This window comes from Tiliqua scincoides, chromosome 4, assembly GCF_035046505.1.
Source record: "Tiliqua scincoides isolate rTilSci1 chromosome 4, rTilSci1.hap2, whole genome shotgun sequence".
Taxonomy (NCBI): domain Eukaryota; kingdom Metazoa; phylum Chordata; class Lepidosauria; order Squamata; family Scincidae; genus Tiliqua; species Tiliqua scincoides.
Window position 1 is genome coordinate 149,910,608 of NC_089824.1, and position 13,867 is coordinate 149,924,474.

General features: G+C 42.8%; 1 protein-coding gene across 1 annotated transcript in view; it reads right to left on the reverse strand.

Moving 5' to 3' along the window:
- Positions 1–13,867, reverse strand: part of CACHD1 (cache domain containing 1) — a 164,825-nt gene that overhangs the window by 38,268 nt on the left and 112,690 nt on the right. The window contains exons 7-11 of the mRNA XM_066625926.1: positions 12,550–12,766; positions 6,152–6,301; positions 5,685–5,918; positions 1,703–1,852; positions 891–1,014 (exon numbers count right to left, since the gene is read on the reverse strand). Coding sequence (XP_066482023.1) covers positions 891–1,014; positions 1,703–1,852; positions 5,685–5,918; positions 6,152–6,301; positions 12,550–12,766 — 875 coding nt within the window. The remainder of the gene's footprint in view (positions 1–890; positions 1,015–1,702; positions 1,853–5,684; positions 5,919–6,151; positions 6,302–12,549; positions 12,767–13,867) is intronic.

Consider the following 13,867-nt stretch of genomic DNA (forward strand, 5'->3'; position numbering starts at 1 on the left):
TGGAGACAAAGCCATCAAGAGTGGCTTTTTTCTCTTTTTTGGAAGGGGAGGAAAAAGAGAAAGGTGAAGATCCTGAGTTAACATATCCCAAGCCTATGTAGGCCTACTCAGAAGTAAGCACCATTTAAGTCAATGGGGCTTACTCCCAGGAAAGTGTGGAAAGGATTGCAGACACTCAGAGCAAGATTACAACTCACCCCAAAGTAGATGGGGGCTGCTCACACACATACATGCAGCATGCAGATGCCACCCGTTCCCCCAGGCAAGACAGAGGGATGCAGTCTGGGGCATTTGGACACCCCTTCCCCCACTAGGAGCAGGCTGGCTCCTTCCTTCCCAAGCAGCCTTGACCAATCCCAGGATGCTCAGGGAGAGGGACACACTGGGAAATGTAGTCCTTGGGGCAAGGCTGCACATGGAGAGAGTTCATGATGAGATGCGGCACCTGTGCCTGCCTGCCTGCCTGCCTGGTCAGCTTTCTCTCCCTCCCCCCCCACCATGTTTCACACATCCTCCCAGCCTCACGCTGCCCCACCCACCTCGTTCACAGCTGCAGAAAAGCAGTAAGTCAGCAGGCAGCACATGCAGCAGAGCAGCCCAGCCTAGCCCCTCTCCCAGAGATGCCTGGCGACGCCCCTGGAGGCTAGCCACGCCTCCCTAAGGAGGCAGGACTCACAGATTGAATACCAGGGGATTGAATACAGGGGATATCCAAAACATACATAAATTTCCTATTGCATATACCATATATGTATGTATATATTGCTCACTGAAGAAAACTAAGAAGTCACAAGTGAATTGTGGTTTTTGAATAACTATTCAGTTCAACAAAATTTCCACTGCAGATTAAACATGCCAAATTTGTTCAAATTATTAACTCAAAGTCTTACCTAAGGATGTTTTGACGAACCAATTCAAATTTTGGAATATTCTCATAATGTATTATATCTGTGTGAAGTGGTGGTTCAGAAAGTAAATATGGTCTGGTAAGGGAAGGGTGCATAAGAGTATATCCTAAAAGTAAAAAAAGGGGGATGCATATTTTAATTTATCATATTATGCTACACTTTAGAATATGTTTTGAAGGAAATAAAAATCTCCACATTAAAGATACAACCCAATCCTATGCTTCCCCCCCTCACCAAAATAGCTTGTGTTGCAGCCTGAGGGAAATCTCCTCTGTGTAAGGGGACATTTGTCCCCTTACCCAGGAGTAAGCCTCTGAGGCACAGAAGGGTCTACTCAAACTGCTCATAAGTCTGGAGGATTGGATGTGGGAAGAGGGTTTGGATTTGGTGGCTGCCACTGCCGTCAAAACCATGCCCTTCCCAGACCTCACCTCCGGTCCTGCTCCCTTTCTGCCCTCCCCTCACCTGGGTCGGCATACCTTCACGGTGCTGCTGTTGTGCCTGCAGTCGCCCCAGCACTTCTGCTGATGAAGATGAGTTTATGATTACCATAAGGCAGTCTCCACTGGCAGAATGCTTGTTCTGCCAGCAGAATTACTCAATAGGATTGGGTTGTAGTTTATACAATTATCTCCATGCAACAGGAAATAAAGTAAAACATGCAACACAAAATACTCAAGCAGCAATAAATAATTATTATATGGTCCAGAAGACAAATTTACATTCAAATAGCATAGATGTGATCACTGGGTCTTGAAAGCAAGTACTACAGCAAAGTCTAATCACAAACGTACCTTTATTATCTATCAAAAAAGTGTAAGAGGCCAAAGAATCTTGGTAATAGGTGACATCCTCTAAAATATATGCCAGGTTTACATCTACTCCAACAATTCCTAGTAGCAGGTTTCCAAAATAACAAGGCTTGCTTACAGTCATTATGAGACCTGTGAACAAGAAGAAAAAGCAAATGTGCAATTAGTGACAGGGAACAATCTAGCACCTATATAGAAGGACTGACACAAGATTTACAGCTCATTCCTACATGTGTTTACTTAAGATTTTTATTCAGTGTGGCTTCCTTCAAAGGCTGAAATCCTATACACACTTATCCAGGAGTAAGCCCCATTGAACTAAATGGAACTTCTGAGAAGGGATGCATAAAGTTCGTGCTGCAGCTAACTTTCCTCAGGACTGTAGTATGTTTTGAGAGGGGCAGGCAGGTGGTTCTGCTTTAAAAAATCAGCTATGTTAGTAAAAGGCACTGTCAGGACAGCAAAGCGGTGGCATCTGAAGCAGCTGTAAGGCACATATCAGAAGATAGGTTGTACTGAAATTGATCAAATGAGAGAGTAACCCATCAAGAAGGCATTTCAAAGTACAGCTGTCACCCAACTCCAAAAATGCACTGTGATCTAGTAATTATATTTTCATGTGTTAGTATATGAATAAACTAATTTGAAAGAAAAAAAGAAAGTTTTCAGAGTAAGCTGGTACATGTCACATCAAGTCCTTCCACAGAAGAGTCACAGCCAGGTCCTATGGTTGGGCTGTGCCACTGGAACTTGTGTCCCAGCACTGTAGCCTGACTTACAATTGCAATATGTGATGCTCTACAGTACATTGCCGGAAATGGTGAGTGGTGCCAGCCGTGCTGCTTCAGTAGCTTTCATGGGATTTCCAGAGCCAATAAGTCAGCAGCCGGGACAGATCATGGGTGGGGATGGGAAGTTACATGGGAGGAGGTGAGAGGGGGGATCAAGCAGCAGTGGTGCACACTGGATTGTTTCCCCTCTTTTTAAAATCTCCCTGACCTGTTTTCCTCCTCAAGCATATGCCACCAAAAGAGGCAGTGTATGTCTGAGGACACATAGGTAGCCCCAGGTCCTATGCAGAAACAAAAATTATTTTTACTTACTGTCCGTTTGCCCTAGGGGCGCTTCCCAGCATTAGATGCAGTGTGTGCCTTTTTGGCATAGCTGCATCAGTGCTGGTGGCAAGGGACAGAATTGAGGCCTCACTCTATCCTGTGTAGAAAGAAATGGGAAATTACTCTTTCATAGCAGTACCTGCTATCCACAAGTTTTGAATATGCTTATACTAAAAATAATTACATATTGTTACATGTGTATTGCTGGAGGTGTTTGTTTCTGGTGAGAAAGATAGGATTGCAGCCCTAAGTCTTACTGAACACAATGGGCTTACTTTGGAGTAAATAAATAACACCATTTTCAAACACCTCTATTGCCCAACAAATTAGAGGCACCTTTTGATTCAAAAGTTTTTAATCAAGTAGTTGCAGTCCTACTCTAAACTCAAGTGAGTCCTTTGCAGTCAGCAATATTTAGTGCAACCTCTGGGCCAATATATATATATTTTTTTAAGGAAAAGATTGTTCTTATAACACAGAGCTTCCCAAACTCTGCCCCTTTAAGGAGTGGGGCATTTTTGAAGGCAGAGACATGATTGCCAGAATAGTGCCACCGCCAGGAACAAAGAGTTTTTTTTAGGGTTTACTAGGAGCGGCGTCAGCCTTCCTGGGGGTGCAGGAGCCCGCAGATGTCTCTGTAGGGCTCCTCAAGTCTCTAACTATCTAAAAATAGAGATCGTGACCCACTTCTGGGATAAGCATTCAGAAATGCATTGCTATTCATATTCTGCTGCTACTAGTTAACTGCAAGTGACTTGACCAAACCTGTACCAAAAAGTAAGCAGTAGCATTCTGCACTAGTTGAAACCTCTGAGTCATCTTCAAGGGAAGCCCCACATAAAGCATATTACAATAGTCAATTCTACAAAAGTATGGAACAGCATGATGCCACTTCAGAAAGATATGTAGCATATGTAGCATACAAGGAGCTCCTGGTCATCGTAACCTATCTATCCAGGAGTAATGGAGGTTCTGGAAGTAATCCTAGTCTCCTAATTTGATCAGACAGAAAAACTGGATGGTATATTAACAATATATAGAGCTAAAGAATGTCACCACTGTATTGATGATACCCAATGCCAAAACTCCAGATGATCTTCAATATCTACCACACTGTGTGACACACCACTGTGTGACAGTACTGGCAATTAATCTACTGGCAAAAAAAAATCTGTGGCATTCCACATGTTCAGAGGCATAAACTAGCATGACCAAATGATCACCTGTTGAGTGCATTCCAATAGAAGAAAAAAAAAAACCAAAACCATTTTAGAGACAGATATAATGTTCCCGGCTATCTTATCACACCAAGGTAACAGAACTACATGTACCTCTATCAAAGGTCACTGCGAAGTTCAGCATTTAGAGAAAAAAAAACTCCCATTGTTAGACACCACATCTATCAGAATTTACTAAAGCTGTCCTGGTTCAAGGAAATACATTTGTGTGCAATGTTAAGTTTGATCTTGGAAGTATGTAGCAAATGCAACACAGAAATTAACCCCAATAATGTAACCTAGCACATTAATGTTTAAGCATCTTGTAGCAATGTTGCCCCAATTTTCCACATTACAAGCCTCCTAAAACAAGAACAGAGCATTTTCATAGCAGCAGCTCAGTGATTTTTCAACTTTTTCATCTCATAGCACACTGAGAAGGCACCAAAATTGTCGAGGCACACCATCAGCTTTTGGACAACTGACAAGGCACACCGCACTACTAGCCAGGTGTCAGGGAGTTGGTCAAGTGGACTTTTCCTTTAAGCCATTTCTGCCCAATGTTGCATAAATGCAACAGGGACCAAATGTGTACATCTGTGGGCCAGGCAGAAATGGGTTAAGAGAGATTTTAAGCTGGTTGCTAGGTAGAAGACATGAGGTTATTCAGGTGTGGTTAATTTGTAATTTGGAGTATAAAACCTAGGTGTGGGTTCATAGAGGAGGAAATCTAGAGTTAGCACTTGTTATGCTGCAGCATGTTAGAAGGCAGCTTAGGGAGCATTATGCTGCCGAATGTCCTGCAAAGTGTATGTGCAACCTCCTGATTTTAGAAGTGGGTTTCCTCAGAATGCCAGATGCAAGGGATGGCACAAGGATACAGGTCTCTTGTTGTCTTGTGTGCTCCCTGAGGCATTTAGTGGGCCACTGTGAGATATAGAAAACTGGACTAGATGGTCCTATGGCCTGACCCAGCAGGGTTGTTCTTATGTTCTTTTGTAATGTGGGTAAATCCGTAACCTTACTATCCAGTTAGATAAGCTAGCAAACTTGTTCTTGTACACTACTGTAAATGCATGTTACTAATGTTTACGGAGCAACAAGGTCTCCCTTAAGAACTAATCTTTTTCTTGTAAATAAAATTCTTCTATTTTGAAGAATAAGTGCAATCTATTTTATTGACCAAGAGAATGTATTTCAAAAAAACCTGGGTGCTTGTGGTATTATAAGAAGACCACGTTATCTGCAAGGGTTAGGTGGATTAGGATGGTAAAAGAGGTGCAGGTTGCATCCTGCCAGGGTTTGGAATTTCCCCTAATTTGCCCCTGACTCTCTGGGCAGTAATCATGATACTAGGGGGTTATAACCCCCAATGGCCCTACTAATATATGACCCTCACCCAAATTCCTGTGGCACACCTGCAGACCAATCACAGCACACCAGTGTGCCGTGGAACAGTGGTTGAAAATCACTGCAGTAGTTCCATGAAAGCAAATCCTAATTTTATAGCTTCTGTAAGGGCAGACCTGTAAAAATGCCAGTTTGCAATAAATGTAGTAATGGTAAAAAAAATTATAAACCCTTTCCATTTCTTAAAATGTATGTTCCCTTTCAGTTCTTCAAAGCACTTACCATCTCCCATTTCATCTGAGAAAGGCAAACTGAAGATGGCTTCATCAACCATGTGATTCGGAAGATTTGTATAAAACCGGCCAACTGTAGTTTCCAAGTTGCTCAGCTGATTCAAAACCATCATGCTCCCCTTTATCACAGGTAGGGCAGTACGGTCAAGCACTTTATACTTTGCCGAGTTTTGTTCTGCCAGGTCTCGGAGAAATGCCAATTCTTTTAAACCCGTCACTCCCTCTGCAAGAAAGATGTTACAATTATCTAAGGACAGACCTAAATGATCTTACAAGTTCACATACATGCAGCATGGAGATGGATATGGAGAGTGGGAAACAATCTGATGTTCTATGTGGGAAATAGTTTGTCAGTCTAGACCTCTGATTCATTCAGCATGTGATTTTTATGATTCAAATCAGATAAAATCACAAGTCAAAGAAGCTTCATTTGGCAGAAAAATAGCCACTTCTTACCATTCATAAGGGCATAAGTAAGGATCATTACAGAGTTGTTTAGAAAACTATTTTCGTCATTGATGACACGAAGTGTAGTCTTTTTACCATCTTCTGATGAATCGGTTGAAGTTATTCCAGCTGACAAATAAATTATTACCATATCTGTATCTAAGAAAAAGTATACAATAGAAAGATGTTCAATTATATGATTTCTCTACATCTCTGATTTACCCTTTATATGAACTTCTTTTTTGTTGAAAAGCAGAGTATAAATATTCTTAATAATTCTTTTTGTAACAAATAAAACAAATAAAAAGTTCAAAAGATTATGAATCACAAAACATTTTTTAATCAATCCAGACACCACACCAAGTTATGGGTTGCATTATAATTTGCACTCCCAAATATACAGGCAAACCCGTGGTTGAGAACTGCTTGTTTGCATTCATCTTTCCTGTGCTCAGCACACCAGTTTTTATAAGGGCCAATCTTGGAGCTTTCCCCCAGGATAAGAGGGTGAAAGTCCTCTTCACTCAAGGAGAGCTCCAGTTGCTTCCCAGTATCCACTGGATACAGCAATAGCTGCTTTGGCGCTGCTGCTCCAGTGGGCACCAGAAAGCTCAGGACTGGACTGTAGGAGCTGCCCTTTGGGGCTTCCCCAGCCCTTCTATTGCCTTTTAAAGGCATAAAAATGTCATTTCTGGTTTTTGATCAAAAACCAGAAGTCATTTTTTTTTGTTTGCCTCTAGAAGACATTCAGAAGCCAGCAGAGGCCATGGGTGTACATGCCCTCTGGAACAGCGTTCTGGTCACCTTCGGAAGGTTTAAAGGGGCTGAAACAGCAGGTTCCATTATCCGCGGTTTTCTGTATCTGCGGGAGGTCCAAGAACGGATCCGTCATGGATACTACTGAAGCCCCACCTGTATTTCTCATTATACTGCACTGAAATTCTTATCAGGGTAGGATGTTCCTGTGAGGGGGGAAAGAATAAACATTTGGTTTTTGGGTTTTTTTCGCATGACTGCATCACCGCTTTCAACACAGCTCTTTGGAGGTAAATGCTTCTGCCCCAACCATCTTGGGCTGCTGGAAAGGTGAGGCTTTACTTGCTGTTAGAAAAACCAGAGAATGTATTTTACATCCAACTGCAGAACAGCAAGGTAGCTTCCTTATAAAAAAGAGGTTGACAGAAGCTTGCAGGATAGTAGTATGCTATAGCTCAATGGCTGGAACTCCAACAGCTTAAAACTACTAAGTGAGGGAAGCACTGCTGAAATCACTGTCTTGTTCATAATGCGTTTACAAAACACTGTCCTTCCATTGGCTGAGCTCATCACTGCAGGGGTGATGTTCATCATCACCCCTTGCCTTGATGAATATATAGAGGAAGCTATAAAACTGTTCTTCCTTGCAGCTACAGAATCTTATCTTCTTTTATACACTGAACAACTTAAAGAGCAAGGCACTCAAGTGTTTTCATTCCCGTAGTCCTAAATTTTCCACAGTCAACAACCTATTCCACTTGACTACTGATACTTGATTTCAATTTATTCCTGAGTTGCTGAGAGTTGCATAAGGACTTATCGTTTATGAAAGGATTGTGAAATCCTCTAGAATGGAAGGAACTATAAGAATGTAAATTAATTAGAAGGTGGCCACTGCTCTTTTAGAGATTGTCTTTCTCTCACCAAACATCCATCTTTTCACAATCATTCTTATCTCTTATGCCAGATATGTCTCTCACTAATGTGTTGCATTACAAATACATACTTTAAAAAATAAATTGTGCAGATTCTTTAACATGAATTCAGAGCCTGCTGGATATTAAAAACAAACAAAAAACACAATACAGCAGAACATCGTTTTTGTATTAGAAATGAAAACAAGCAAGAAGATTATTTATAAGGAAAAGGAAGTACTTCGAACAGCCTCTTTCTGAAATCACTGAATAAATAGTATGATGCTTTAGTGGTGGTGTTTGTGTGCAATATACAATGCTTCAGACTTAAGAGCTAGGATGTGCTCCCAGGGCCCATTTTTGAAAGCGACAATAATTATGCATGAAGTCATATTTTAAAAAGTCCCTGTGACTTCTGAACTGAAGCCGCCCAAAAGTTAAGCTCACAAGCAAATAGCAGCATACAGCTTTAACTAACATCTTAAGTATTTTAGAGTTTAAGAAGAGACAACCAGCTGCAGATACTTCTATGTAGCTCTATGTATTGTGCTCCAATTTAGTCCCCCAGCAGTAGGTGAGTCTGATGCTTCAGCATACATTTAGGTTACACTCTATTCCTGTCTAACACTCAAATAGCCCAACTGTAACTAAAGTCGCCTGCAATGCTGCAGCAGCACTGGTGCAGGCTAAGTTGCATTCTGCAGGAGGAATGTTGGCGGCTGGAGGTCTCTTCAAGATAAAGGCACATTTGTCCCCTTGCCCTGCAGTATGTCCCAGCAGCCACAACAGGTCAACTCGGACCTGTGCCAGCTGTATAGCTGGTCCAAGTCCATGTTGATCCATGTCATAAGAACATAAGAACAGCCCCACTGGATCAGGCCATAGGCCCATCTAGTCCAGCTTCCTGTATCTCACAGCGGCCCACCAAATGCCCCAGGGAGCACACCAGATAACAAGAAACCTCATCCTGGTGCCCTCTCTTGCATCTGGCATTCTGACAAAGCCCATTTCTAAAATCAGGAGGTTGTGCATACACATCATGGCTTGTACCCCATAATGGATTTTTCCTCCAGAAACTTGTCCAATCCCCTTTTAAAGGCGTCTAGGCTAGACGCCAGCACCACATCCTGTGGCAAGGAGTTCCACAGACCGACCACAAGCCGAGTAAAGAAATATTTTCTTTTGTCTGTCCTAACCCGCCCAACACTCAATTTTAGTGGATGTCCCCTGGTTCTGGTATTATGTGAGAGTGTAAAGAGCATCTCCCTATCCACTCTGTCCATCCCCTGCATAATTTTGTATGTCTCAATCATGTCCCCCCTCAGGCGTCTCTTTTCTAGGCTGAAGAGGCCCAAAAGCCATAGCCTTTCCTCATAAGGAAGGTGCCCCAGCCCCGTAATCATCTTAGTCGCTCTCTTTTGCACCTTTTCCATTTCCACTATGTCTTTTTTGAGCTGCGGCAACCAGAACTGGACACAATACTCCAGGTGTGGCCTTACCATAGATTTGTACAACAGCATTATAATACTAGCCGTTTTTTTCTCAATACCCTTCCTAATGATCCCAAGCATAGAATTGGCCTTCTTCACTGCTGCCGCACATTGGGTCGACACTTTCATCGACCTGTCCACCACCACCCCAAGATCTCTCTCCTGATCTGTCACAGACAGCTCAGAACCCATCAGCCTATATCTAAAGTTTTGATTTTTTGCCCCAATGTGCATGACTTTACACTTACTGACATTGAAGCGCATCTGCCATTTTGCTGCCCATTCTGCCAGTCTGGAGAGATCCTTCTGGAGCTCCTCACAATCACTTCTGGTCTTTACCACTCGGAAAAGTTTGGTGTCGTCTGCAAACTTAGCCACTTCACTGCTCAACCCTGTCTCCAGGTCATTTATGAAGAGGTTGAAAAGCACCGGTCCCAGGACAGATCCTTGGGGCACACCGCTTTTCACCTCTCTCCATTGTGAAAATTGCCCATTGACACCCACTCTCTGCTTCCTGGCCTCCAACCAGTTCTCAATCCACGAGAGGACCTGTCCTCTAATTCCCTGACTGTGGAGTTTTTTCAGTAGCCTTTGGTGAGGGACCGTGTCAAATGCCTTCTGAAAGTCCAGATATATAATGTCCACGGGTTCTCCCGCATCCACATGCCTGTTGACCTTTTCAAAGAATTCTATAAGGTTCATGAGGCAAGACTTACCCTTACAGAAGCCATGCTGACTCTCCCTCAGCAAGGCCTGTTCATCTATGTGTTTTGAGATCCTATCTTTGATGAGGCATTCCACCATCTTACCCAGTATGGATGTTAGGCTGACCAGCCTATAGTTTCCCGGGTCCCCCCCCCTCTTTCCCTTTTTAAAAATAGGCGTGACATTTGCTATCCTCCAATCTTCTGGCACCATGACCGTTTTGAGGGACAAGTTGCATACCTTAGTCAAGAGATCTGCAACTTCATTCTTCAATTCCTTAATAACTCTTGGGTGGATGCCATCAGGGCCTGGTGACTTATTGATCTTTAATTTATCAATGAGGTCTGAAACATCTTCTCTTTTAACCTCTATCTGACTTAACTCCTCGGTCATGAGGGGCCATTTGGGCAGCGGTATCTGCCCGAGGTCTTCTGCCGTGAAGACAGATGCAAAGAACTCATTTAATTTCTCTGCCATCTCTAAGTCTCCTTTTATCTCCCCTTTCCCTCCCTCACCATCCAGAGGGCCAACCGCTTCTCTGGTGGGTTTCCTGCTTCTAACATATTTGAAGAAGCTTTTATTATTCCCCTTAATGTTGCTGGCCATGTGTTCCTCATAGTCTCACTTGGCCTCCCGTATCACCTTCTTACATTTCTTTTGCCACAGTTTATGTTCCATTTTATTCTCCTCATTAGGGCAAGACTTCCATTTACGGAAGGAAGCTTCCTTGCCCTTCACAGCCTCTCTAACTTGGCTGGTTAGCCATGCGGGCACCCTCCTGGATGTCAGGAGATGTGGCCTAGGAAGGATGGGATACAGCATACCTGCAGGGGCCCAATCCCCTACCCCATCATTGCCCTCCCCTGCCCTGTTCCAGCCCCTCCTTGACATTCCCACATCCTGCTCCTGCACCAGATTTACCTGCTCCATTGGGTGTCCCAGTGCATGATGGAACCAGCGGTAGGGCCCTGGCCTTTCTGCTGGTGCTTCTTGAAGGCACACTGCCACAAAGTTTATTACAGTGCTTTTGAGCCAGTCTAGCGTCATGCTCTGCTGGTGCAAGGTAAGGATAGGATTGGGCCAAAATGATCATGTTGGGGTTTTTATATTCCTGATACCTTTCTTCCTCATCCCTACTAACTTGGTTTATCTACTATATCTAACCAATGGGTAGATATAGGACTTGTATACAGTACAAGTGTGTGGGTGAAGATGGTCAAGTCAAGAGAATGCCATCAGTATGGAACGAGTCCTGAACTTTTCATATGCCACCGTAACTGCCCAATTATATCACATTGTACTGGTGTGCTGAAAGGCAGTTTACACTGAGCTCAGACTGGCAGTGACCAAGCAGGGTGAGTACTTTCTAGCGCCAGCTACACCCTGATGATGTTGCACCCCTTGAAAAGAAGAGGTGCTGGAGCTCTAACAGCACCTCTAATCTGGGGATTCTTCTTATTAATCCCTGTTGCACTGGGACTTTCTGTAATTATTGATGAAGAAATGCACTCCATGCTTGTTCAGGAGCACATTCAACTAATCTTATTTTATATGTTCTACAGCATTGCCTGATTTTGAAAGACCAAGACAGAGCCAGGGTGAATTTCAGCACCAGCTAAGTGGTCTAGTGTTGGGCCATTACGTCTCCACTTGTACCTGATTAAAATCTCCTGGGTACGGAACACCTTTTATTTTTGCTTTGAAGACCAAAAATATTTTGCTTATGTATTTCTGTTGTTTTATAACAGGGTGTGTGTCTGCAACATGTCTTGATCTTTCCTGTACTCTGTAAACAGCTAAGCCTTGGGCAAGGGCCAATGCCACCCTCTCCTAGTATTTATTTCATGTTATTTTATTTATTAAAAACATTTTTGCCTTGCCTTTCTATATAAAATACACAATGAAAATCAAAAGCAACCAAAACAACAATGAATTAAAAAAAAACAACCAATAATGCATTTATAAAATAACTCCTAAAAATTACATAACAGCATAACAATTTACAACAATTCATCTGTAAATTGGAGTAGCAGCAGCAGCACACAAATACCAATCACAATGTTAGGCAACTGAACTGCTGCTGGTGGGGCCCAGACCTCCTGTGCTTCAAATGGAGTTCCATTACATTGCTCCAAAATTCTCTGGGACTTCTATGACTGCGGTTGAAGGTCTATTTAAAAGCAGTTGGGAGATTAGACAGGAAAAAAAGTTGCCACATTATTTGCTGAATTTTTCTCATTGCTTGCGATCAAGCTATCTAATAAGACCTTTCAATTACTAAGGATTATGACAACAAAATGTTGGTATGTGCAAAAACTGAAAATTTCATAAAAAATGAAAATGCAACAAATCACTTATTTTTACTGTCTACAGTGTGGAATTTAAAGCAAACCCTGTTATTTCAGATAATAATTTTTATTTCAAAACACTGTGTCCTCCTATCTGCTTCCTAAATGGAGCAATTCAAAGGGGAAATGAAAGCAAGGAAGATACAAGCATAAGTGGGGGGAAAAACATTAATACTGCATGATAACAGACTTACTTGCTTGGAGTTTGGTGCTATTGTTTGTATTTCGTATCAACTGAAATGCTTTTTGAAATCCTGCCGCATGCTGGGTAGGGCTGTCAGATGACTTTATGCTGCTAACGAAGGTGGACATTTTTCTTTTTGTCTCACTGGTGGCAGGAGACAGAAATGTCTTATAGCACTGATCCAAAGAGCAAGTTCTTACTGTGTCTGCCACAGTCAATACAGAGATCTTAAAAGAGAAAATGTATATATTGGATTACCGTACCACTCAGAATTCTTTATGTGTTGCACTATAGCACACATAGCGATAAGCCAACGGAAGGGTCTATGTGGATTTAAATTCTATTATGTCAGGAAATAATGCTTGAGGAATAAATCTGTCAAACTTGAGACAGGTTGACTTATGGAAGGAAGATTCTGGCCTTTATTTTGCCAACAAAGTAAGCCAGTTTCTGCTCTCATGTAAGCATTTACAGCAGCGATACAAACATGCTAAATTAGGAACCACAACAGACTCGCCAGGATATTGGAAATGGGCTTAAGGGACAAGCGGCACATGAGCTTTGGAGGCACACCAAGCCACTTCAAAACTCAGTATGCCTTCAAAGGCATTACAAGCGCCTCTGAAACTCAGTGCAACTGGATTAAGAGCCGCTCTCCACCTTCCTTCCCCTAAGCTTGGAATCTTTGAGGAGGACAATGGAAGCTTCATCTCTGACTTGCACAACTTCCCTGCAATGTCCTTCAAAACATAGGAATAATAAACAATCATTAATACTTTCTGAGTGTGCAAAGAGTTTCAAATTTTGTTGTAATCCTGACAACACCTTGTAAAGAAAGAATTATAATTATTACAGTTGTGTATTGCTTAGCAACAGGGATGTGGACCAGCACCTCTGTCACCAAGCGAGGCTTGATGTTATGCGGCCTCTGAAGACAAAGGGAGCCATGCTCCCTTTGCCTCCAGAGGTTTTTCTGAGCCTTGCAGTGGAAGTGCACATCCGCATGCTGCCTCTATGAGGCTCAGAATGTCTGTTTAGGGTGAAAACATGCGACTTCTGGTTTCCTGGAGTCAGGTGGCGGGCCGAGTACTGGCAGGAGGAGAATGCGCCGCCACTGGGAGATGTGAGACCGCCAGGTGATGGTGCAGCCTCTGGGAGGTGGGGGGAGGGTGAAGCAAGGGTGGGTGAAGGAAGGAACCAGGGTGTGAGTGGTGTGGAACCAGCAGAATCCTGTATCAGGCTGGAAGGCCTGATACAGAGACTCTTAGGTCTGCACCAGCAAACCAGCCAGCACAGACATGAGGAGACCCATTGCCAGTGCTTTCCTT